Raw genomic sequence first — 24,457 nt, 5'->3', positions numbered from 1 at the left:
TTCCACAGTTTGGCTATTGTGAACATTGCTGCTATGAACATTGGGGTGCATATGGCCCTTCTTTTCACTACATCTGTGTCTTTGGGGTAAATACCCAGTAGTGCAATTGCTGGGTCATAGGGTAGCTCTATTTTTAATTTTTTGAGGAACCTCCACACTGTTTTCCAAAGTGTCTGTACCAACTTGCATTCCCACCAACAGTGTAAGAGGGTTCCCCTTTCTCCACAACCTCTCCAACATTTGTTGTTTCTTGCCCTGTCCATTTTTGCCATTCTAACTGGTGTAAGGTGGTATCTCAATGTGGTTTTGATTTGGATTTCCCTGATGGCTAATGATGATGAACATTTTTTCATGTGTCTGTTAGCCATTTGTATGTCTTCTTCAGAGAAGTGTCTTTTCATATCTTCTGCCCACTTTTTGACTTGATTATTTGTTTTTTGGGTGTTGAGTTTGAGAAGTTCTTTATAGATCTTGGATACCAGCCCTTTATCTGTAGTGTCATTTGCAAATATCTTCTCCCATTCTGTGGGTTGCCTCTTTGTTTTGTTGACTGTTTCCTTTGCTGTGCAGAAGCTTTTTATCTTGATGAAGCCCCAAAAGTTCATTTTTGCTTTTGTTTCATTAGCTTTTGGAGATGTATCTTGAAAGAAGTTGCTACGGGCGATGTCAAAGAGGTTACTGCCTATGTTCTCCTCTAGGATTTTGATGGATTCCTGTCTCACATTGAGGTCTTTCATCCACTTTGAGTTTATCTTTGTGAATGGTGTTAGAGAATGGTCGAGTTTCATTCTTCTGCATGTGGCTGTCCAATTTTCCCAGCACCATTTATTGGAGAGACTTTTTTCCATTGCATGTTTTTTCCTGCTTTGTCAAAGATTATTTGACCATAGAGTTGAGGGTCCATATCTGGGTTCTCTATTCTGTTCCATTGGTCTGTATGTCTGTTTTTGTGCCAGTACCATGCTGTCTTGGTGATCACAGCTTTGTAATATAGCTTGAAATCGGGCAACGTGATGCCCCCAGCTTTGTTTTTCTTTTTCAACATTTCCTTGGTGATTCGGGGTCTTTTCTGATTCCATACAAATTTTAGGATTGTTTGTTCCAGCACTTTGAAAAATGTCATTGGAATTTTGATCGGGATGGCATTGAAGAATAGATTGCTCTGGGTAGCATAGACATTTAACAATGTTTATTCTTCCAATCCATGAGCATGGAATATTTTTCCATCTTTTTGTGTCTTCTTCAATTTCTTGCATGAGTGTTTTGTAGTTCCTAGAGTATAGATCCTTTACCTCTTTGGTTAGGTTTATTCCGAGGTATCTTACGGTTTTTGGTGCTGTTGTAAATGGAATCATTTCTCTAATTTCTCTTTCTACAGTTGCGTTGTTAGTGTATAAGAAAGCAACTGATTTCTGTGCATTGATTTTGTATCCTGCCACATTACTGGATTGCTGGAGGAGTTCTAGTAATTTGGAGGTGGAGTCTTTTGAGTTTTCCACATAAAGTAATCATGTCGTCTGCAAAAAGAGAGAGTATGACTTCTTGCCAATTTGAATACCTTTTATTTCTTTTTGTTGTCTGATTGTTGTTGCTAGGACTTCTAGTACTATGCTGAACAACAGTGATGAGAGTGGGCACCCTTGACGTGTTCCTGATCTTAAGGGAAAGGCTCTCAGCTTTTCCCCATTGAGGGTGATATTCACTGTGGGTTTTTCATAGATGGATTTTATGAACTTGAGGAATGTTCCCTCTATCCCTATACTCTGAAGAATTTTAATCAGGAAAGGATGTTGTATTTTGTCAAATGCTTTTTCTGCATCAGTTGAGAGGATCATATGGTTCTTCTCCCTCTTATTAATGTGTTCTATCACATTGATTGATTTGCGAATGTTGAACCACCCTTGCATCCCGGGGATAAATCCCACTTGGTCATGGTGGATGATCCTTTTAATGTATTGTTGGATCCTATTACCTAGGATTTTGTTGAGGATTTTGGAATCCATATTCATTAGGGATATCCATCTGAAATTCTCCTTTTTGATGGGGTCTTTGTCTGGTTTGGGGATTAAGGTAATGCTGGCCTCATAGAATGAGTTTGGAAGTTTTCCTTCTGTCTCTTTTTTTTGAAACAGCTTCAGTAGAATAGGTATTATTTCTTCTTTGAATGTTTGGTGGAATTCCCCAGGGAATCCATCAGGCCCTGGACTCTTGTTTTTTGGGAGGTTTTTGATCACTGCTTCAATCTCATTACTGGTTATTGGCCTATTCAGGTTGTCAATTTCTTCCTGTTTCAGTCTTGGCAGCTTATAGGTTTCCAGGAAGGCCTCCATTTCATCCAGATTGCTCAGTTTACTGGCATATAGTTGTTGATAATAATTTCTAATAATTGTTTCTATTTCCTTGGTGTTAGTCGTGATCTCTCCCCTTTCATTCATAATTTTATTAATTTGGGTGCTTTCTCTTTTCTTTTGGATAAGTCTGGCCAGTGGTTTATCAATCTTATTAATTCTTTCAAAGAACCAACTTCTAGTTTCGTTGATCCGATCTACTGTGTTTCTGGTTTCTAATTCATTGATTTCTGCTCTAATTTTAATTATTTCTCTTCTAATGCGTGGCTTAGGCATCGTTTGTTGCTTTTTCTCTAGTTCTTTAAGGTGTAGAGTTAGTTGGTGAATTCGGGATTTTTCTATTTTTTTGAGTGAGGCTTGGATGGCTATGTATTTCCCCCTTAGGACTGCCTTTGCAGTATCCCATAGGTTTTGGACCGATGTGTTTTCATTCTCATTGATTTCTATGAATTGTTTAAGTTCTTCTTTGATTTCCTGGTTGACCCAAACATTCTTGAGCAGAGTGGTCTTTAGCTTCCAAGTGTTTGAATTTCTGCCAAATTTTTTCTTGTGATTGAGTTCCAGTTTTAGAGCATTGTGGTCTGAGAATATGCAGGGAATAATCTCAATCTTTTAGTATCGGTTGAGACCTGATTTGTGACCCAGTATATGGTCTATTCTGGAGAAAGTTCCATGTGCACTCGAGAAGAATGAGTATTCTGTTGTTTTAGGGTGGAATGTTCTGTCAATATCTATGAGGTCCATCTGGTCCAATGTATCATTCAAAGCTCTTGTTTCCTTGTTGATTTTCTGCTTAGATGATCTGTCCATTGCTGAGAGTGGAGTATTGAGGTCTCCTACAATTAACGTATTGTTATCAATATGACTCTTTATTTTGGTTAACAGTTGGCTTATGTAGATGGCTGCTCCCATGTTGGGGGCATAGATATTTACAGTTGTTAGATCTTCTTGTTGGATAGACCCTTTAAGAATGATAGAGTGTCCTTCTGTGTCTCTTATTACAGACTTCAGTTTAAAATCTAATTTGTCTGATATAAGAATTGCTACCCCAGCTTTCTTTTGAGATCCGCTGGCATGGAAGATGGATCTCCATCCCTTCACTTTCAGTCTGGATGTATCTTTAGGTTCAAAATGAGTCTCTTGTAGAAGCATATGGATGGGTCCTGTCTTTTTATCCAATCTGCAACCTTGTGCCATTTTATGGGAGCGTTTAGGCCATTCACGTTGAGAGTGATTATTGAAAAATATGAATTAATTGTCATCATGTTGCCTGTGAAGACGTTGTTTTTATAGATTGTCCCTGTAAATTTCTGTTGTATATCACTCTTGGGGTCTTTCTCCTTTTATAGAACCCCCCTTAATATTTCTTGCAGGGTCGGCTTAGTGGTCACATATTCTTTCAGTTTCTGCCAGTCGTGGAAGCTCTGCATCTCTCCATCCATTCTAAATGAAAGCCTTGCCAGATAAAGTATTCTTGGCTGCATGTTCTTCTCATTTAGTACCCTGAATATGTCTTGCCAGGCCTTTCTGGCTTGCCAGGTCTCTGTGGATAGGTCTGACGTTATTCTGATGTTCCTCCCCCTGTACGTAAGGAATCTCTTCCCCCTAACTGCCCTTAAGACGGTTTCCTTGGTTCTAAGATTTGCGAGTTTTACTATTACATGCCGGGGTGTTGGCCTGTTTTCCTTGATCTTGGGAGGGGTCCTCTCTGCCTCTAGGATGCGAATGTTTGTTTCATTTTCCAGATTAGGGAAGTTCTCAGCTACGATTTGCTCAAATACATCTTCTAGTCCTCTCTCTCTCTCCACTCCCTCTGGGATTCCAATTATTCTGACATTGGAATGCTTCATGGTGTCACTTATTTCTCTGATTCTATTTTCATGGATTCTGAGTTGTTTTTCCCTGGCCTCCTCTTTTCCTTTTTTATCTATTATATTGTCTTCCAGGTCGCTTATTCTCTCTTCTGCCTCAGTTACCCTAGCTGTTAGATTATCTAGATTGGATTGGATCTCATTGATAGCATTTTTAAGTTCTGCCAATTCACCTTTTATTTCTGCCCTTAGAGACTCTATATTGCCATTAATTGATTTCTCCATTCTAGCCATTGTCTTCACAATTGCTAGCCTGAATTCCATCTCTTGACATCTTGGTTATGTCTGCATCCATTTGTAAATCTGCAGCATAAGTCATAATCTCTGAGTCTTTTCTATTTTGGGGGCTCCTCCTCCTAGTCATTCTGTTGATGGGTGTTTGAGGGAAAGTATAGAGTCCAAATTATTGACCAGAACCCAAGCAAGATGCACCTGTTTTCTTGGGACCTTAGGGTTGCTGGCCTCTTGTTTTCCTAGCCTGTCTTCTGCGGGAGGGGCCTGTCGCACTGTTACTCAGGCAACCCTCTTTGGGCAGAGTTGCCCTGCCCCCCTGTGGTGGGGGATGGGCTCAGTGGGAATCAGTCTTTGGGGCTTTTGTTCTCCGGCGCCTTTCCCTGGTGGCTTTCCGCGTCTCTTCCGCGAGTCAGAGCAGAAGAGACTGTTTCCAACCCTCTGCCTCAGAGCAGAGAGATCGCAGTCTGTTCTTCAGTGAGCTCTCCAGGCCACACTGTCTCCGTTTCTGTCCCTGCTGCTATAAACTGCAGCGTCCTGGGTTGTGCGCCCCTCCGTGGTGCTCCCGGTCCTGCCTCCAGGTTGGGGCACGTCTCTGCCCTTTGTGCTTCTAAAACCGCCAGCCGCTCCCAGTTCACGGGCACGACCCCGCCACTCAGCGTTTCCACCCCGGGGGCTGCCCTAAAGTCCTTTCCCCGCCGCTACCGGTCTGCGAGTCTGTGCCCGGTCAGCAGCGCGCGAGGCTGTCGCTCACCAGTGGTGTAGGATCCCCACGGCCAGACACCCTGCCACCGCCGTTTATCCTCCGATATCTGCCTGCGGAATCACGGCTCCCCGCTTCGTACCTCGAAACCAACCGCCTGCGATATTCTGTTTGTAGAGATCCAGATCTTCTTACATCTCAGGCTGGTTTCATGGGTGCTCAGAGTGGTCTGGTAGATACCCAGCTCAATTCTGGGGACCAGTTGAAATAGGGTCCCCTACTCCTCCGCCATCTTTCCCCCTACACCAGCACCCTTTAAACTTTAAATAAGTTCCCAATTCATCCATGCAAGTAACAGAAAATTAACCTAACATGCCAAATGATTAACAGCACACAGAAACTAAGAAATCACTTCTATGTTAATACAGAACTATATGAGGCAACATGAATCCCTTCAGAAAGAAAGGGAGCTCTTTGTCTTTCTACCCCCGGAAAATTGACCCCCAACTATACATCACTTCTTTGCCTCTAAGGAAACTGATGGATTCAAAGGGCTAATAGGTGGCATCAATTTTCGTTTAGGCAATGTCTAGTTCTTCCCATAGATTGGAAGATGGAATGGCAGGCATGAAGGTTAAGAGAGAGACCAAATTATGGATACCCACACAATGGGCATCTTTGGAGGGCATTTATTTTCCTTAAGAATAAGATTCTTTAAAAAAAGCCTATATTTTAGGAGAATATGACTGTAGATTAATTAATGACTTTAGAATTTTTACTTAGGACTATTTTTCACTATCACTAAATCCCAAAGAGATTTCAAATAAAACAACAAACACTTTAAAGTGCACGGAGCCGGGGCACTGGGTGGCTCAGTCAGTTGAGTGTCTGCCTTCGGCTCAGGTCCTGATCCCGGGGTCCAAGGATCAAGCCCCACATCAAGCCCCACATCTCCTGCTTCTCCCTCTGCCCTTCCCCCTGCTCGAGTTCTCTCTCTCTCATGCTCTCTGTCTCAAATAAATAAATAAAGTCTTAAAAAAATAAATAAATAAAGTGCAGGGAGTCAAAGTCAGGCAGCACTAGGAGAGAGTTTGAAGAAAAGACTAGAAATAAAGGAGAGATTTTTCTGGCTAATAGTGCCTTAATCATGGATGTATGGTTTTATACTTATTTATAGGGACACCACACATATATACATACATCTGCAGGTATGATCACACATTTTGGTTAATCCTCACCAACCCTGAGAAATAAGTAGCATTTTAAAGAAAGAAAGCTACGTCTAGGGGCACCTGGGTGGCACATTCAGTTAAGCGTCTGCCTTTGGCTCAGGTCATGATCTCAGGGTCTTGGGATCGAGCCCCACATCGGGCTCCTTGCTCAGTGAGGAGCCTGCTTCTCCCTCTCTCTCTGCCCCTAACCCCACTCATGCTCTCTCTCTCTCAAATAAATAAATAAAATCTTAAAAAAAAAAAAGAAAGAAAGCTACATCTAAAAGAGGTTAGGTTACTACAAATATCACACACTGATTAGGTGTCCAAATTGGGATTTAAAATCAGGTCTGACTTCAAAGCCTTGCCTTTTCTTTGCCAATAAGCTATATTGACTGAAGTAGTCAAAGATTAAAATCAACAACGGTAACAAGGGAAATGTGAATGGGATCTGAAGAAATAACAGCTAAAGTTATGGTAATTACACGGTAACTTTACTTTGACGTTTTGAAACTGGATGGAAATCTTTGAGTAAAAGAACCATATAATTTAAGATCCGTTTTACTAGATATTTTTCAATCTTTTGTCTGAATTGATTACATTTTCCATTAAATATGTATAATTTGAGTATATTTGTATCATTTTATTAAATAGGCAGTATTTGAAATTATTGGTTTCTTAAGCTGGAATAAAAGCAATGCAGATCCTTCACAAAATGATCTTCTGCAGCTAACAGACCTTAATCAAAGTACTTTACAAACAAAAGTTCCTGAAGATAATTCTAAATTTACAATGGGAGTTCAACTCCAAAGCAAGAAAGATTCTGTAGGTAATATTCTGGCATTTTTGCACTCCTTTCACCTTTTATACATAAAATCTATTAAAAACAGCCAAGTTAAGCACACCCTTACCAGCTTTGCCTTTCCCCGGGTTTGTGCTGCTTTCTGTCCAAGACTGAGAATCAGTGAGAAGGTGGCTCTGGGACTCTCGCAGTGGCTTTGCAGGAAACTGATGGTTTTCAGGACTGAACAATCATAATCATCATCATAATCATATGTTAGTTCTTGATAGTATTGAGTGGAGTGTTTCTCAAAGTGCAGAATTCAAACCACTTCCCAAGAGAATTTGGGGCATAGGGAATAAGGCACGTATCACACTGACTCGCAACGAGAAAACCGTTCTTCCTTCCATTCTCTTTTCATTCTTCTGAATACAGTAAGATGACAATCTGTAACTTTGGCAAGTCTCCGTTTTTAATACAGAGAATAGGCTTCCGCCTCTGGCTTTAGCAGGTGAGGGAGTCTAGTTAGAATTTAATAGTATTTTATTATCAATTTTATTTTTTTAAGTTATATTCTATTTATGGCAAATTATACTAGTTTTCATTTATGAGAGTGACATAATGTTTGATTTAAAAATAAGCTTCAATGCCAATTTAACTAAATATATAAAATAAAAAATATTTTTTGTAAGTGGTATGTGGATATGGAAAAAAATATATGAAAGTAATGGTAGGAAGACAAGTTTGAGAAAAACTGGCCTAGTGTTTCTAAAGTGGCCTAACTAGTCTTGAACAAAGAATTCTCTATCTTCCTCTATGAAACTGAAACAACAAATTTGAGCACTATCTTGCAGAAATGTTGAAAACATCTGACATCATCAGGTCTTACAAATGTGACATTTAATTTGGGGAATAAAGAGTCTTAAAAGAAGAATGTAAGTTTTAAAATTTAAGTAGACATGCTACATATCGACATATTGAATGGCATAAAAATATAAATTAAAATAGCATTTCACTTAGATGGAAAAAAATATTGGCATAGAAACTGTAAGTGCAGTTTTAGAACACCCTGAAATAGTAATCACAATAATGTTCAAAAGAAAAAAAATACTTAAAATTCTTCCAAGAATAATTTCACATATGTGAGTTGACTATACTATATTTTTGAAAGGATATGCTTTTGTTCCTTAATAATTACCTCATATCTAAAATTTGAAAATATTTCAATTTTGTGCAACTTTAACATCCCCTTATTGAAATTTTGGAGGTAAATCTTAAAAAAATAAAAAGCATGTCTCCTATTTGTATTAAAAAAAAAAACCCTCTTTTACTCTAATTTTTCTTCAAGAGAGGGACCATATACCAGGTACAGCATACTAACTAGGTCCTGGTTTAGGGACTCCTTGCATATTGGTTACTACTAATAAGACTCTAACAAATGGCAAAGAAGGATCCATTCATTCAACAGTATTCATTAAGTACCGATTACATCCATGAATATAGTCTTTGATCACATGGAAATGTCATTGTAATTGAGGAGGAATAATAGTGAATAGCAAATATATAATAACTCAGTAAGGTGACAGTAAGAGCCATGACAATAGAAAAAGAGAGGTATGGGGAAGTTGAGGAGCTATTTTACAAAGGGTTTTCAAAGATGGCCTCTATCGTGAAGTTACACCTGAGCTAGAAGTGAGTAAGAGAAGGTCAAAGAGCTTCCAAACATACCTGGAGGAAAAATGGTTAGGAAAGGAATTGGCAAGTACAAAGGCACTAAATAAGGGACAAGCTTGGTATATTTGAGGACCAGCAAGATCTGTGTGTCTGAGGATGGTGAGTGATGGGAAAAGTGGCACGGGATGACATCAGAGAGATACTGAGGCCAGATTAGACCCGACAAGGTAAGGACACGCATTCACTTTTATGCTGATTAAGATAGGAAGCCAACGGAGGGTTCTGAGCATGAGAGTGACACAATCTGATTCTTAATGGGGAACAGACTGAAGTAGGGCAAACATGGAATCAGAAAGATCAGTAAGGAAGGCATGGAAATAATCTATGTGAGAAATGATGGCTCGGACCAGGAAGCAGTCTGAAGGTGGTCAGAAAGTACTGGGATTATTGGCATATTTTGAAGGGGCATGTGAAAGGATTTGCAAATGGAGTAAATGCAAGGTAATTGGAAAAGGAATCTAGGATGACTCCACAGTTCCTGGCCGGAGCACCTGAGAGACTGAGGGTCACTAATATGACATACGGAAGAATGGGGGAGAATCAGATTTGAGCTGAAGGTGAGGCTGTCAATGTCTGGCAGTCAAGAGTTCTGCTTTGCACCTGTTCAGTGGGAGATGACTTTTAGATATTTAAGTGGGAATGTGGAGTAGACAGCCAGACATAAAACTCTGGAGTACAGAGGAGACATCATCACTTGCCATACCAATTTTATATGGGCTGATCAGGGGAAATGATAGAATTATGTAAAAGATACTTTAGCTGTCAAAATTCAATCCCAAAATTTAAAGGAAAGGGAAGAGAAGCCCATAGTGGTTATGAGGTCACCTAACTGGGCAATAGTGCCAGAACTAGGATTTCTCCCAAAGCCTATGGTACACTTAGTAGAAGGAGAGATACTATCTCAGAAACCCAAATCTCCTTGAACTATGAAAACCACTCAAAAGGCAAAAAACATTATTGAGAACTACTAGTAAACTTCATAAAAACCTGAAAACATTCCAAATAATCTATTCAAATGAGATTTTTCTGCATAAAGATATAAGAAAAACCCTTAACCCTTGAATGGTCAAGACAAAACTCAGAGAGCATGCCCCAGTGAGACTCTGGTGCCTTTGAATGTCCCTATAAATCACATCAGAATGGCCTCCTTATTAACTTGTTGAGTCTGTACAAAGGTCACTCTAGGGATGGGGTGGCAAATAGGCTTCATCTCGTGACGATTTAAAATGTTTTGGAATGGCGACCAGGGTCACTGACTCAAGAAGAATTCTGGGGTCATGACAGCAGGAATTCTGCTCACCTGATCACTAAGGGAGCTAATTTGGACCAGAGGAAGTATTGTGGATCAATAAGAAATCCACATGAGATGGGAGGAGTGTCGATACAGCTGTTATGTGCGTGACATTCCAGCAACTGAGAACATTTCTAAAATTAAGAAGGATATTATGGTTATGCTCTTGCTATCAGCTTTCATTTAAAAATTAGAGGTATGGCCATATTCAAATAAATCTATCTTAAACATATAAAAATTAGTGTTTCAAACTTACAAATTCATACGTAGCGTGTAAAAATTTTAAGTAGTTTTGCCTTTTGCCAGTTAGTACCAAAGTTGAAACCAAATTTCGAGATCTTCCTCAAATTCTTGGAAGACTGGAACCAGAACAGACTTCAAGCAAGGGCAAAAGTCTCCAGATACTAAATTCCCAAGACTCCTTCCCTTCTCTTTCCACCAAAATGGCTCAGATAATGTTTACAGGTTTTTAACAAGCATTAAGAACATGGTGCACTATCAAGCAGGTGTTGGGGATTCCATTTGATCTCCAAAAGCTTAATCCAGGGACGTTCTCCTGTTCTCGTTATAATGTTACAATTACCACAGACAGAAAGGACCTGGAGGGTCAGAGGGCAAGTTTACCGTCTGCTCACCTGATCACTAAGGGAGCTAATTTGGACTTTAATTCTCTTCTTTTAAGCACTACCTTTTAAAAATCAGTTATACTTGAAGCTCACTACGTCTCCTTCCCCAACCGTACTCTCCTCTCTCCCTCATTCCCCAAGTGGGAACCATTACAGTAAATTATCTTATGTTCTTAAACTTTTTTCAAAGAAATATATAGCCAAAGGACATAGGAGGATAAGACATATTATTTGAAAGTAAAACAGAAAAAAAATATGGAATTACTTTTTCGACGTCGAATTCAATCCTGCAGGAGTAGATGCTTGTTCAGGATCCTGATTAACAAGGCAAGTTGGAAAGGAGCAGCCATCACCTAGACTATAATGAAAATTAAAACTTACAATTGAGCAGTAAACAAGGCAACAGCGTTGGAACTGCCACAATGTGATGTCTGCGAGCAGAACACAGTTATCTTGTATCCACAAGCCAGACATTGGCTTCCATATGGCATGTGTAAGGAGATGATGTGTTAACTGACTTTTGCATCCATGTAGCAGTGAATCATAAAATAATTCTTTAAAGAACAGGGATTCCCATGCAGGGTTATAGTTCTTCTGTCGGATTGCTTTCATTGATTTAAAACCTCAATATTTTCACCACAAAGTACCTTGAAAAAATGGGTAGCAACCAGTACTTCTTTTCATCACCAAAAACTTGTCGCATGTTTTTACTGAAACCCAAGCTGAATCCATTCTTATCTGTTCCGTGTCGGAATACAGGACTTCTAAACGCCTCTACAAAAGATGGTAGAGCAACCAGGTGAGTACAGAACATACCTAGGAACCCCCATAGTTAGAAATTATTGGACCAAATAAGGGAACTCTAAAAATCGATGGCTAGCCTCTTGTGAGTACTTATGTACTTATAAATAGCTCTGCAACACAGACGGTCTATTCTGTTTTAAAATAATCATAAGATATGATTAGATTTATTTTAGTTTTTAAAGAATCATTTAACTATTACAGCAGCACAGTGCATTGCAAAAAAAATTAGAAAACACAAATAAGCAAATAAATTAAAACTTTACGTCTTCTGGACCTTTTTTTAGTTAGATGTGTGGATGGATAGATGAACGGATGGATATAGATATACACAAACCTACACAGTTGTTCTTTTAACCAATGAGACTGTACTTTACATACATCCTACAAATTCCCTTTTTCAGTCAATAAATTCCATTTTCCAATTTCATTTAAATCTTATCTCCTCCAATCATACATTTTTTTCCAGCTGGCCAAAAATTTACTTTAAAGCTGGCTTATCTGAAGCAGGATCCAGTGCAGAAGCAAACACTGTGTCTGGTTATACCTACTCTGCATATGGAAGTCGAGGTTCAGAGAGGCTGTGGGACATGTCCAAGATCACACAGCAAATAAATGACAGAGTGGAATGTGAACAAGGTGATCAATGTCCCTTCCATTATGCTACAAATGCTTCTTAAATAATGCTGAGAGACAAAATCTAAACTTTTATTTGGGGAACATGAACAAATGTAGAAGTATAATGATTTTTTTTGTCCATCATTTAAAAAAGAAAATTCTAACAGAGTCATAGTACTATGAAAAATGTGACAATTTGCAAGATCCTTAGCATTTGTCACCCTGGGTTATATAGCTTTTAATAAAACATTTTTATAATTGTAGGACCGTATCGTCCAAAGGAAGTCCTTTCAGTGTTACAAGTTAAATCTAGAAGTTCCTAGAAATTAAACACTTCTAGAAATAATTCATTTTGTTCTGATGAATTATAATTTCATTATCCAACATATAATTTGAAATAAGATGCTTTGTTTAGAAATTACTATGTCAATCCAAATGGCCAACAGACACATGAAAAAGTGCTCAACATTGCTCAGCATCAGGGAAATCCAAATCAAAACCTCAATGAGATACCACCTCACACCAGTCAGAATGGCTAAAATTAACAAGTCAGGAAATGACAGATGTTGGCGGGGATGCGGAGAAAGGGGAACCCTCTTACACTGTTGGTGGGAATGCAAGCTGGTGCAGCCACTCTGGAAAACAGTATGGAGGTACCGCAAAAAGTTGAAAATAGAGCTACCATACGACCCAGCAATTGCACTACGGGGTATTTACCCCAAAGATACAAATGTAGGGATCCAAAAGGGTACATGCACCCCGATGTTTATAGCAGCAATGTCCACAATAGCCAAACTGTGGAAAGAGCCAAGATGTCCATCGACAGATGAATGGATAAAGAAGATGTGGTGTAGATATACAATGGGATATTATGCAGCCATCAAAAGGAATGAGATCTTGCCATTTGCAACGACGTGGATGGAACTGGAGGGTATTATGCTGAGCGAAATAAGTCAAACAGAGAAAGACATGTATCATATGACCTCACTGATATGAGGAATTCTTAATCTCAGGAAACAAACTGAGGGTTGCTGGAGTGGGGGGTGGGGTGGGAGGGATGGGGTGACTGGGTGATAGACACTGGGAAGGGTATGTGCTCTGGTAAGTGCTGTGAATTGTGCAAGACTGTTGAATCTCAGATCTGTACCTCTGAAACAAATAATGCAATATATGTTAAGAAAAAAAAAAAGAAGAAGACAGCAGGAGGGGAAGAATGAAGGGGGGGAAATCGGAGGGGGAGACGAACCATGAGAGACGATGGACTCTGAAAAACAAACTGAGGGTTCTACAGGGGAGGGGGGTGGGAAGATGGGTTAGCCTGGTGATGGGTATTAAAGAGGGCACGTTCTGCATGGAGCACTGGGTGTTATGCACAAACAATGAATCATGGAACACTACATCTAAAACTAATGATGTAATGTATGGTGATTAACATAACAATAAAAAATTTTTAAAAAAAGAAATTACTATGTCAATATGTTCACCTGAACGATATTTGCTGTAGTAAGATTTCACCTGAATGTTAAAAATTAACATTCACTGACTATATACTATAATTAATCTTCACGACTATAATCATGGTGTCTCTTAGCTTGAAGTGTCCTTTGAGACCATAAGGATTTATAAGTCCTGGTTGCATTCCCAAACTCCTAATCTTAGTCTAGAAGATACTACTTAGCTTAGTCCCTACTTACTTCTCAAACCTCATAGTATATTTTCTGTTCTTTAGCTTTCTATTCTCTCGCCATGTAGATAGTGTTACAAATATTTCCAGCTCTTCTCCTATAGGACTTTTCTTTTTTTTAAACTGGACTGAAATTCACAGAATACAAAATTAACTATTTTAAAGTAAACAAATCAATGGCATTTAGTACATTCACAATTCTGTGCAATTAATTACCAAGTTCCAAAATATTTTCATCACCCCAGAAGAAACTCCATATCCATTAAGCAGTCTCTCCCTATTCCCCCTTCTTCTCATCCTCTGAAAACCACCAATATGCATTCTTTTTCTATGGACTTACCTAATCTGGATATTTCACATAAATGAAACTATATAATATTAACCTTCTGAGATCAGCTTCTTACTTACTTAGCAATTTTTTAAGGTTCATGCATGTTGTAGTGTGCATCAGTATCTCATTTCTTCTTATGGCTGAGTAATATTCCATTGTCTAGAAAATATCACATTTTTTTCTATCCATTCATCTTTCATGGACATTTGGATTGTTTCCATCTTTGGGCTATTGTGAAGAGTGCTGCTATGAACACTGACATATAACTATCTGTTGGAGTCGCTGCTTTCAGTTATTTGGGGTAAATATCAAGGAGTGCAATTGCTGGGTCATATGATAATTTCATATTTAACTTTTTAGGAGACAGCCACTGTTGCTTACAGTGGATTCACCATTTTACATTCCTAGCAGCCAAGTGTGAAGATTCCAATTTCTCCACATCCTCAGCTATGCTTGCTTTACATTTTGTTGATTTGGGTGCGAAGCAGTACCTATGGTTTTGATTACCCTGCCCTAATGATTAATGATGTTGAGCATGTTTTTATGTGCTTTTTGGCCAACTGTATATTTTCACTGGAGAAATGTCTATTTAAATGTCTATTCAGGGGCGTCTGGGTGGCTCAGTCCGACTCTTCAGCGTCCGACTCTTGGTTTTGGCTCAGGTCGTGATCTCAGGGTCCTGAGATTGAGCCCCAGGTAGGCTCCACACTCAGTGGGGAGTCTGCTTGACATTCTCTCTCCCTCTCTCAAATAAATAAAATAAATAAATCTTTAAAATAAATAAATAAATTCCTATTCAAATTCTTTGCCAATTTTTTGAATTGGGCTGTTTGTCTTTTTCTTGTTGAGTTGTATGATTTCTTTTTATATTCTGAACACTGGGTCCTTATCAGATAAATTATTTGTAAATATTATTCTCACTCTTCAGGTTGTCTTTTTACTATTTTGACAATGTCCTTTGATGCACACATTTTTAAAATTTTGGTGGAGTCCAATGTATCTATTTTCTTCTTTGTTACTCATGCTTTTGGTATTATATCTAAGAATTCATTGCCATATTAAGGTCCTGACGGTTTATCCTTATGTTTCCTTCTAAGAGTTTTATAGTTTTAGCACCATTTAAGACACTATTATCTTCTCCATTGAATGGTCTTGGTACTCTTGTGGAAAATCAATTGGCCAAAGGTGTATGGCTTATTTCTGGATTGCTCATTCTCTCATTCTATTCCATTGGTCTATATTGTTATCCTTGTGCCAACACCACACTGTTTTGATCACTGTCATTTTGTAGTAAGTTTTAAAATCAGAAAGAACTTTATTTTATTTTTTGGTGGATACCATTTTGGCTATTCGGGGCGCCTTGCAACGTCACATGAATTTGAGGATCAGCTTTGCCATTTCTGCAAGAAAAGCCACTGAAATCGTAATCAGGATCATCCTGACTCTGTACATCACTTTGGGTCATATTGCAATCTTAACAATATTAAGTCTTCCAATATATGAGCATGGGAAATCTTACCATTTACCTAGGTCTTTAATTTTGTTCAGCCAAGCTTTGTAGTTTTCAGTGTCCTACTGTACCTCCTCAGTTAAATTTATTCCTAAGCATTTTACTATGTTGGATGCTTTTGTAAATGGAATTGTTTCTTTAATTTCCTTTTGGATGGTTCCTTGCTAGTGTATGGAAATACAACTGATTTCTTTCATATTGATCTTATGCAACTTTGCTGATTTTGTTCATTAGTTCTGTTTTTATTATTGTATCTTTAAGGTTATTTATATAGAAGATCATGTTATCTGCAAAGAGAGATAGTTTTACTTCTTTCTTTCCAATATGGATGGCTTTATTTATTTTTCTTGACTAATTTTCCAGGCTAGATTTTCTAGTACAGTGTTAAATAGCGCTAGTAAAAGTGGCAGTCCTTGTTTTGTTCCTGGTCTTAGGGGTAGGATTTTTGTTTTTCACCATTGAGTATGATACTAGCTATAGATTTCTCATAAATGCACTTTATCATTTAAAGCTTGAGGAAGCCCCTTGTGTTGAGGAAATTCCCTTGTGTCCCTAGTTTGTTAAGGTATCTTAAAAGGGTGTTGAATTTTGTCAAATACTTTCTCTGCATCAGTTAAATTGATCACGTTTTTTTTTTCTTCACTCTATTAATGTGGTGTATTCTATTAATGCGGTTGATTGATTTTTGTATATTGAAACATGCTTGCATTCCTGGGATAAATCCTATTTGGTCACAGTATATAATCCTTTTTATAAACTGCTAGATTTGGTTTGCCAATATTATATTGAGGATTTCTGTATCTATATTCATAAGGGATATTGGTCTATAGTTATCTTGGACATCTTTGTTTGATCTTGGTATTAGAGCAATGCTGGCCTCATAGAATGAGTTACAAAGTGTTATCCTCTCTTCTAATTTCTGACAGAGTTTGAGAAAAATTTACGTTAATTTTTTTTGGTGGAATTCACCAGGGAAGCCATTTGGTCCTGGGCTTTTCTTCGTTGGGAGGTTTTTGATTACTGATTCAATCCCCTTCCTTGTTACAGGTCTGTTCAGGTTTGTTGTTGTTGTTTTTTAAGATTTATGTATTTATGTAAGAAAGAGAGAGAGAGAGAGCAGGGAGAGGGGCAGAGTAGTTTGCGTGTTTCTCAAAGTCTGTCCATTTCATCTAGGCTACCTAATTTTTTGTTGTTCAGGGTATTCACTCATAATCCTTTTTATTTCTGTAAATTCAGTAGTAATATCCCCCTCTCATTACTGAGTTTCATTGGCAATGTCTTCTTTATTTTTTCTTTCTAGCTAATGACTTGTAAAATTTGTTGATATTTTTGAAGAACCAATTATTGATTTCATTGAACTTCTATTTTTAGTTTTTTAAATTTATTTATTTTTAAAGATTTATTCATATATTTTTTAGAGAAAGACAGAGTGCAGGAGAAGGGGCAGAGGGAGAGGCAGAGAGAGTCCCAAGCAGACTCCCCACTGAGCATGGAGCCCAACACGGGGCTTGATCCCAGGACCCTAAGATCATGACCTGAGCCGAAACCAAGAGTCTGATGCTTAACCGACTGTGCCACCCAGGCGCCCCATGAACTTTTATTTTTTTAAATTCTCTATTTCTGTTATCTCCTTTCTAATCTTTGTTATTTTCTACCATTTGCTGGCTTCAGATTTACTTTGCTGTTCTTTTTGTACTTCCTTAAGATATAAAGTAATTGATTTGACATATTTCTGTTTTAATGGAATCAGTTATAGCTAGGTATACATTTCCCATTGAGCACTGTTTTAGCTGCATGCCCCCTCTGTAGGGCTTTTGAACATACTGTTTTCTCTACCTGAAATGTTGTGGTTCTTACCATGACTGACTTCTTAGGTTAAATACTTGTTTTGGTGAGCTCTTTCCTGACCGTTCTAAGTAGGTTCCCTTCCACAGTCCCCAGCCGGATCCACACCTCAACATCCTGTTTGTTTCCTAGATAGCACTTTGTATTTTGCAATTACTTTTATGTTTGGTTATTGATTTTTGGTGCCCCTCACTAGACTATTTTGTCCTTGCTCACCACCATATATACACAATGCTTTACACACAATGGACAGTCAATAAATATACAGAACAAGTGCATTTGTAGGTGTCTAAGTCGCCATCCCACAAAACAGTGTGAGAATAAAAATGATTTTTACCACATCAGGACGGATTGGCATTTAATCATATGGCAACTTTGATGAGTATCTATTTATGTCTTTAAAGTTCTGTTAACTACAATACTGGAATACTCACCTAATGTAGATTTATTTTTGCTGACTAGCCAACAATGATAGCCAAACAGAGAGGACAAGCTGACAGAAAACATAGCTGCAGCAAAGAATAAAAACATAATATGGAACTTGGCTTGAGTATCGGGTAGGCCATTCTATAAAGAAAGGAAGAAAATAAGATGTTTTGTCAAAGGGATCAGTATTCCCCTACTTTTGTAAGTAAGATTTTTTTTTTTGCTCTACTTTTTTTTTTTAAATTTAGATATGGAGAGAGATACATGGCTTTATGTTAAAACTTTGAGGAAAAATATATGTCATAAGCTTAAAAAATGTTTACTATTAATGAATATAGATATAAAAAGATATTAAAATTTGGGATATTCACTTTGTTTTTCATAACTGAATCAAAGAAAAATTATGGTAGTATATGTGTAAACTATAACACTAGGAAGCAAGATAAAAGGAACTATAAAATATAGTTTTTTATTTACTTCCTGAAAATGTTTTAACACACTACAGTTTTACAAATATTTAAATAGTTTTATTATAATGCCTGAAAATGAAGGTTAATTGGCACAGTTAATTACTATACTTATTGATGTTTTACATTACTACAAACAACAGCGTCAACTACAAGAACACATACAACAACACATCCACAATAATGCTTCAAGCTATTTTAAATAATAGCATCACAGAAAAGATCAACACTAGTGCATAACACTGGCGTAAAACAAACCTTACAATATCCAGGTAACAAAACAGGCCGTCTCAAAGCAAAACCAGTTTGTCTCTTATTGTATGTATTGTCCAAGGAGACCTAAACCCACTCTAGAATGGCAGGCTTGGGCTACGGATACTTAGTAAAGCACCAGAGCTGTTAGCAGGTGTCCCCTTCTGACAGACGGTCATACTATTTCAATATCCTTATTGACACAGGTCACCAGCTCTCACTCACAGCTTCTGACAGCAGAGTCCTCATAGTGAAAACTGGTCCCTCCTTTACATATATATTTATGGTTTGGAACTAAAACCATCCACAGGAATGAGAAGCAGGGAGGTAATATTCTTTCAGACATTCATTAGGGATCATTCTTCATGCTAGACACTGAAGTATTCTCGGATGCTAGCAGCATGTCCATACGCCTGTATATTCCTCGTGCTTGGCAATGTAACCGGCATATAAAGGCATTCAATAAATCTTTAGTATTCAATGTGGTTCAAATCTGACCTAAATTATCTAGGAAATTAGAAAGTTCTTATCATAATAAAGGATAATTTAATGAAAACAATAAAGCAATCCTGGCGTGGGATAACTGTTTTTTTGTTTTTTGTTTTTGTTTTTTGTTTTTTACCATTGTTTAGGGGCCCCAAGGAGTATCTTTGGATATTTATAATACTTGATTTTAATTTTGTTTTGCTTACATTTAAAATATAGAGCACAGAAAACAAATGAATTACTTAAAGCCTAATCAAGCAATACCTAATAAAAACTCAGGATATTATAGACATAATAGTTTTAAAAAACAGTCTTTCTACTCATAAAGAAAACACTTCAATTTTTAAATGCTGAAAATAAAACTTCGAATATAGTCAATTCTCATTATTCACAGTGGTCATGTGCTGTAAAGGTGTCATGAACGCTGAATTTGTAAATATGGAACCACTGCCCCAGGGAAAATACAGGGTTAGGTTCCTATGAGCCTCTGGTCACAATATTCTTGTCAAAGGATCAATGCACAACCTTGTTTTATGTGCATTTCTGCTTAAAAACACCGTACTGACATTTAATATACATTATTGATTCATTACTTAGAGCCAACAGCAGCGTGACTCATGCCTGCAGGAAGCTTACCTGACACATGCATTTTCTGCATAAAGTATGCTATAGTCTTCTTTTGCTCAGAAACACCAGTCAGCACTTCAGCGCTATGTACGAAGACCATTTTAAATGGCAAAATCACCAACAAAAAGTACAAAAAATGCAAAAAATGTGACCCTAAACAGACTGAAAAGCATACTTGTTTACAGTATAAGAGACTAAGAACAAACAAGAAGGCGGTATGTTGTGGAGCTCAGCTGGGAATGTGCCCACGGGGCGGGTCAAATTTTTCCCACGCTGTGCATGTCTGCAAAGGACCACAAAAGCCCTGTGAGTACTGATTTGGGGATTACAAATAAATTTCAGCAAGTAAGAGAATTCACAAACACAGAATCTGTGAACAGTGAGGACTGACTATATATAAATGAGCTCTAGTCTATAAAATCAGCATCTGAAATAACTCAATTACTGAAAATCTATTATATATTTTTGTATGCCAGAAAAAAATCACCAAGGTATTGACTTACTGTCCAAAATTTGATAAAATACTGTAAATCCGTAGCAGCAATAAAAAGGCAATACAGCAGAGAATAAGCCAAGAAAAGGAGGAAAAATTTATAATTTGAAAATCCAACACAATTGTTCACCCTGTTAACAAAACAAAAACAACATTTTCAGTGAGCTGTACGCTTTCAACCTATGTCTGCATATGCTCATCTTTAACACAGTATTTGGTTTCCTATCATTTAAAATTTACTGGCATTTCTTTAAGCAAGCCTCATAAAATTTCTTTACACTTACAAACATTAAAAAAAATCCATTTCGCTAAAAAAGGAATTTGTGTTTAGATTTTTAAATTTGATATGTGATATTGCTTTAATCAACCATGAACCATATAACTATATTTCATGTCCAATTATGCAAATAAGCACATGCCTAAAAACACAGAGCTGGTGAGAAACCTAATGAAGTAAGGCAGATAAGAGGAATTTACTAAGTTCTTCGTTACCTTTGGATATTTCTAACTATGATTAGGTAATTTAAAGTCTTTCAGATTTTCCCAAATTAGATGAAATATCTTCACAAACTACATGCATGCCATCAGCATACCACTGATCATCCTGGGGAGGTTTAAGAAAAGAAATAGGATTGAGAGCCAGACAGCCAGGGTCATAAGATGCATCTGACACTCAATAATCATGTGGCCTTGACCAAGTGAAATAGTCTATAGGAATTTCATTTTCCTTATCTGCAAAACAAACATTCCAGAGAGCTGGCTCTATATCCTTTGATTCTAAACAGGATTTGTAATTCTCAGTTCTCACTCTAAAGTTACTATATTTTGGAGAGGAGGAGTATGAATTCAAACTACTGTATCAAAAAGCATAAATACAAATACAACTCAGACTTTATGGTCACACTTTTCCATCAACATGTTTTTATCTTCCTTTTGACAAAGACAAAGGAATTTCAGGCTGATCTTGTTGTGCACGTGACACAACACCTAAGTGGAAATGGCGGGTATCTTCACTGGGTGAGGTAGTTGTGTTAACCGGTATAATAAACCTACTGCATGGAATGTACACATACTGTTTTCTCTCCTCAAATGTCTTTGTCCTACTCTAATGTGGGCCAGGTAGTCTCAGACTCTATTGACTTTGCTAATAAACTGAGACATTTTTCTTTTTATATTTTTAAAGTGAAATAATGTACACATGAAAATGTTTACTCAACTATGCAAGATAAATAAGCTCCAGAAGTCCGCTATACGACACTGTGCCCATGGTTAACAATACTCTACCGTGCACTTAAAAATTTGTGAAGAGATTAGGTGCCACGTAAGTGTGCCTACAATAAAAAAAAATTAATTAAAAAAACTAAAAAGGTAAATATTATCTGGCTTATGAATAAACTGAAAATTTGGGGGGAAAGAAACAGAAAAGTGCTTATATCATCTACCTCAAGAAACATAAGGTAAAGGGACCAGGACTAGATTTAGTAACTTTGGAACATAAGGGTATTTTATATGGCAAATAAGCTCATAAAGAAGGCAAAAATTCTAGGTGCACATGATATGAAAACGTGACGGTTCTAGTGTGAGTGCAAACCAATTACTGAGGTTGCCTTCTTTGACATCTGAATGAAATAATGGCAAGAAATCATACTGCAGAGTTCCAAACAAGCCTAGTCTAATTGCATTCTGTCTCCAAAGGATACAGGATATTCCCCTTGCTTCCTTGTGTTGGTTTCCAGAGGAGAGAATGCATAGACAGAAGCTGGGGAGCCATAACACTTTGGAGGATGAGGGTGAAGACAATGACTCTTTTGTGGACTGGGGGAAAATAAGAAGGGATAAGAAAGATTGTTTCTCTTCCTATGAGAATGTAAGAAGGCAGCTTTTATATTAAATGATACATAGCATTTTTATAAAAAGTAAAATGATTTTGATTACAGATTTCATAACACCTACTTTACTTTAGCTTCTATTTAGGAGCATGGTGTAACGTAACTTATCTGTCACTTAGGAAACAGAAGAGAAAGTCAGTAAATAAAAACCAAGTACCTTAGCATTTGATATGTACTTTACACTTGAGGAAATATAGTAATAAAATGTCTCTTCATAACAGACAGTGAAATGTTTTAACTCCCTACTGCTTTGTAGACTCAATTTGAAAAGGAAGAGATGTATTCTGAGTCTGAATGATTTTATATGGAGAAACAAAACATGCTCAAGGTAAATATCCCTTATATGCTGTTTAAAATTCAGTGCAAATAGGGGCGCCTGGGTGGCTCAGTGGGTTGGGTGTCTGCCTTCGACTTGGGTCATGGTCCCAGGGTCCTGGGATGGAGCCCCACATAGGGCTCCCTGCTTGGCGGGGAGCCTGCTTCTCCCTCTCCCTCCACCCCTCCTCCCCTCATGCTCTTTCTTGCTCATGCTCTCTCTCAAATAAATAGATGAAATCTTAAAAAAAAAAACTTTAAAAAAAAAAAATTTAGTGCAAATAGCAATTGGCCCTGTTTCAGGGCAATTGCTTTCTGATTCTAAATAGGAAAAAGAACATAATATAGAAAAAAAAAAAAAAGGACAGAATGTGGCCTTTGGAGTCCAAAAAAACATGCCATGTGACTTTAAGCCCACTCTTTAACTTTTCTGAGCTCCACCTCGCCCTTTTCTTTAAAATGGGACAAATAATTTCTGTAATTTCTGTCACTGTTGTAAGAATTACAGATTTTCTATATATATATATATATATATATATAGTCTCTAGCACATTATAGGCACTCAATATGAAGCTAAAATTATTGAATTTAATAAGTGTTACCTAATCTTTGGCGAGCATGTCAAAACATATCATTAATATAATGAATGAATGAATGAATGAATGAATGAATGAATGAAAATTTTATATTAAAAGAAAAACTCTTTGATGGGAAACCCAATAAGGCAAATACTACAGGATTTCTATTTTTTTTTTTTAAGATTTTATTTATTTATTTGACAGAGAAAGACACAGCGAGAGCAGGAACACAAGCAGAGGGAGTGGGAGAGGGAGAAGCAGGCTTCCCGCCGAGCAGGGAGCCCGATGTGGGACTCAATCCCAGGACTCTGGGATCATGACCTGAGCCGAAGGCAGCCGCTTAACGACTGAGCCACCCAGGCACCCAGGATTTCTATTTCAGTTAAAAGACGAGCGTGAGGTGGATCCCCTGCACCCTGATGGGTCATCTTAACTGGCCTTACCAGATATGCTGGAGGCCCTGACAACAAGGAAGCATAGTTTTCTGCTTTTTCAATGCTCAAAGTTGACAGATACTGAACTTCAAAATTATATACAAGACCTGCATAATAAGGTTGCCCCACAGTTTGGGAACATCCTGAAGATCTTTTAACCAATGACTGTTACATTGACATAATGGCTATAAAAAGAGATTATTTCTATCTTGATATGGAAAATGTTCCAGGATATATTAAGTGAAGAGGAAAAAAAAAAAGGCACAGACTCAGTCCATAGTGGAACCACTTCTGTTAAAAAATGTGTAAAATATTTTTGTGTGTGTGTAAAAAAATGTAACACACACACACACATACACATTTATATCTGAAAGGTACTCATGACATTTAGCGATACGCTCCCTGTGAGGAAGAGAAGAAGCGGGGGAGGGGGGCCTAGGACGAACACTTGGCACTTTTTTTATTTTTGAAGTTAGAACCATGCATATGCATTATGCATAAGTTTTTTAATTTAAAATTTTAACTTGAAATTTCAAATACACCAGGTGAACACGAGGCCCTTGGCACCAAACCCTTCCCAAATCCACCCGGCTTACTGCCTTCTGCAAGGGCCAGAGCTGAGACAGTGGCTGACACGGTGGGCGCAGGGGACGCCACAGTACAAAGAAGCAATGACACGGAAGTTGAAAGGTAACTGGAGTCGGTTCGTTCAACAACTCCCACATTGCCATAGAGAGCGAGCGTGATAACAGGGAGTCTATGAGTATGCAACCTGCACCCGTTTTTAAAACCTCTAGAGCTTTCTATCTGTTCCCTTTCACTTATTCAACAGATCTGTCAAAATTTGAAAGATTGTCAAATTATTCTATAAGTCTCTTATAAAGGCAAATTAATGGCAGGTTTAG

General features: G+C 37.7%; 1 protein-coding gene across 3 annotated transcripts in view; it reads right to left on the bottom strand.

Annotated features, from left to right (window-relative positions):
* Positions 1–24,457, bottom strand: part of ZDHHC2 (zDHHC palmitoyltransferase 2) — a 98,723-nt gene that overhangs the window by 26,014 nt on the left and 48,252 nt on the right. For all 3 annotated transcript variants that reach the window (XR_013446658.1, XR_013446657.1, XM_036101915.2), the window contains exons 7-11: positions 20,347–20,467; positions 18,020–18,152; positions 11,444–11,570; positions 11,062–11,154; positions 7,276–7,388 (exon numbers count right to left, since the gene is read on the bottom strand). Coding sequence is in view for 1 of the 3 variants with exons in the window: in XM_036101915.2 (XP_035957808.1) it covers positions 7,276–7,388; positions 11,062–11,154; positions 11,444–11,570; positions 18,020–18,152; positions 20,347–20,467 (587 nt within the window). In the remaining 2 variants the exon portion in view is untranslated. The remainder of the gene's footprint in view (positions 1–7,275; positions 7,389–11,061; positions 11,155–11,443; positions 11,571–18,019; positions 18,153–20,346; positions 20,468–24,457) is intronic.

Source organism: Halichoerus grypus, chromosome 3 (genome assembly GCF_964656455.1).
Source record: "Halichoerus grypus chromosome 3, mHalGry1.hap1.1, whole genome shotgun sequence".
Classification (NCBI taxonomy): Eukaryota; Metazoa; Chordata; class Mammalia; order Carnivora; family Phocidae; genus Halichoerus; species Halichoerus grypus.
This window is presented reverse-complemented; position numbering and strand designations above follow the sequence as displayed.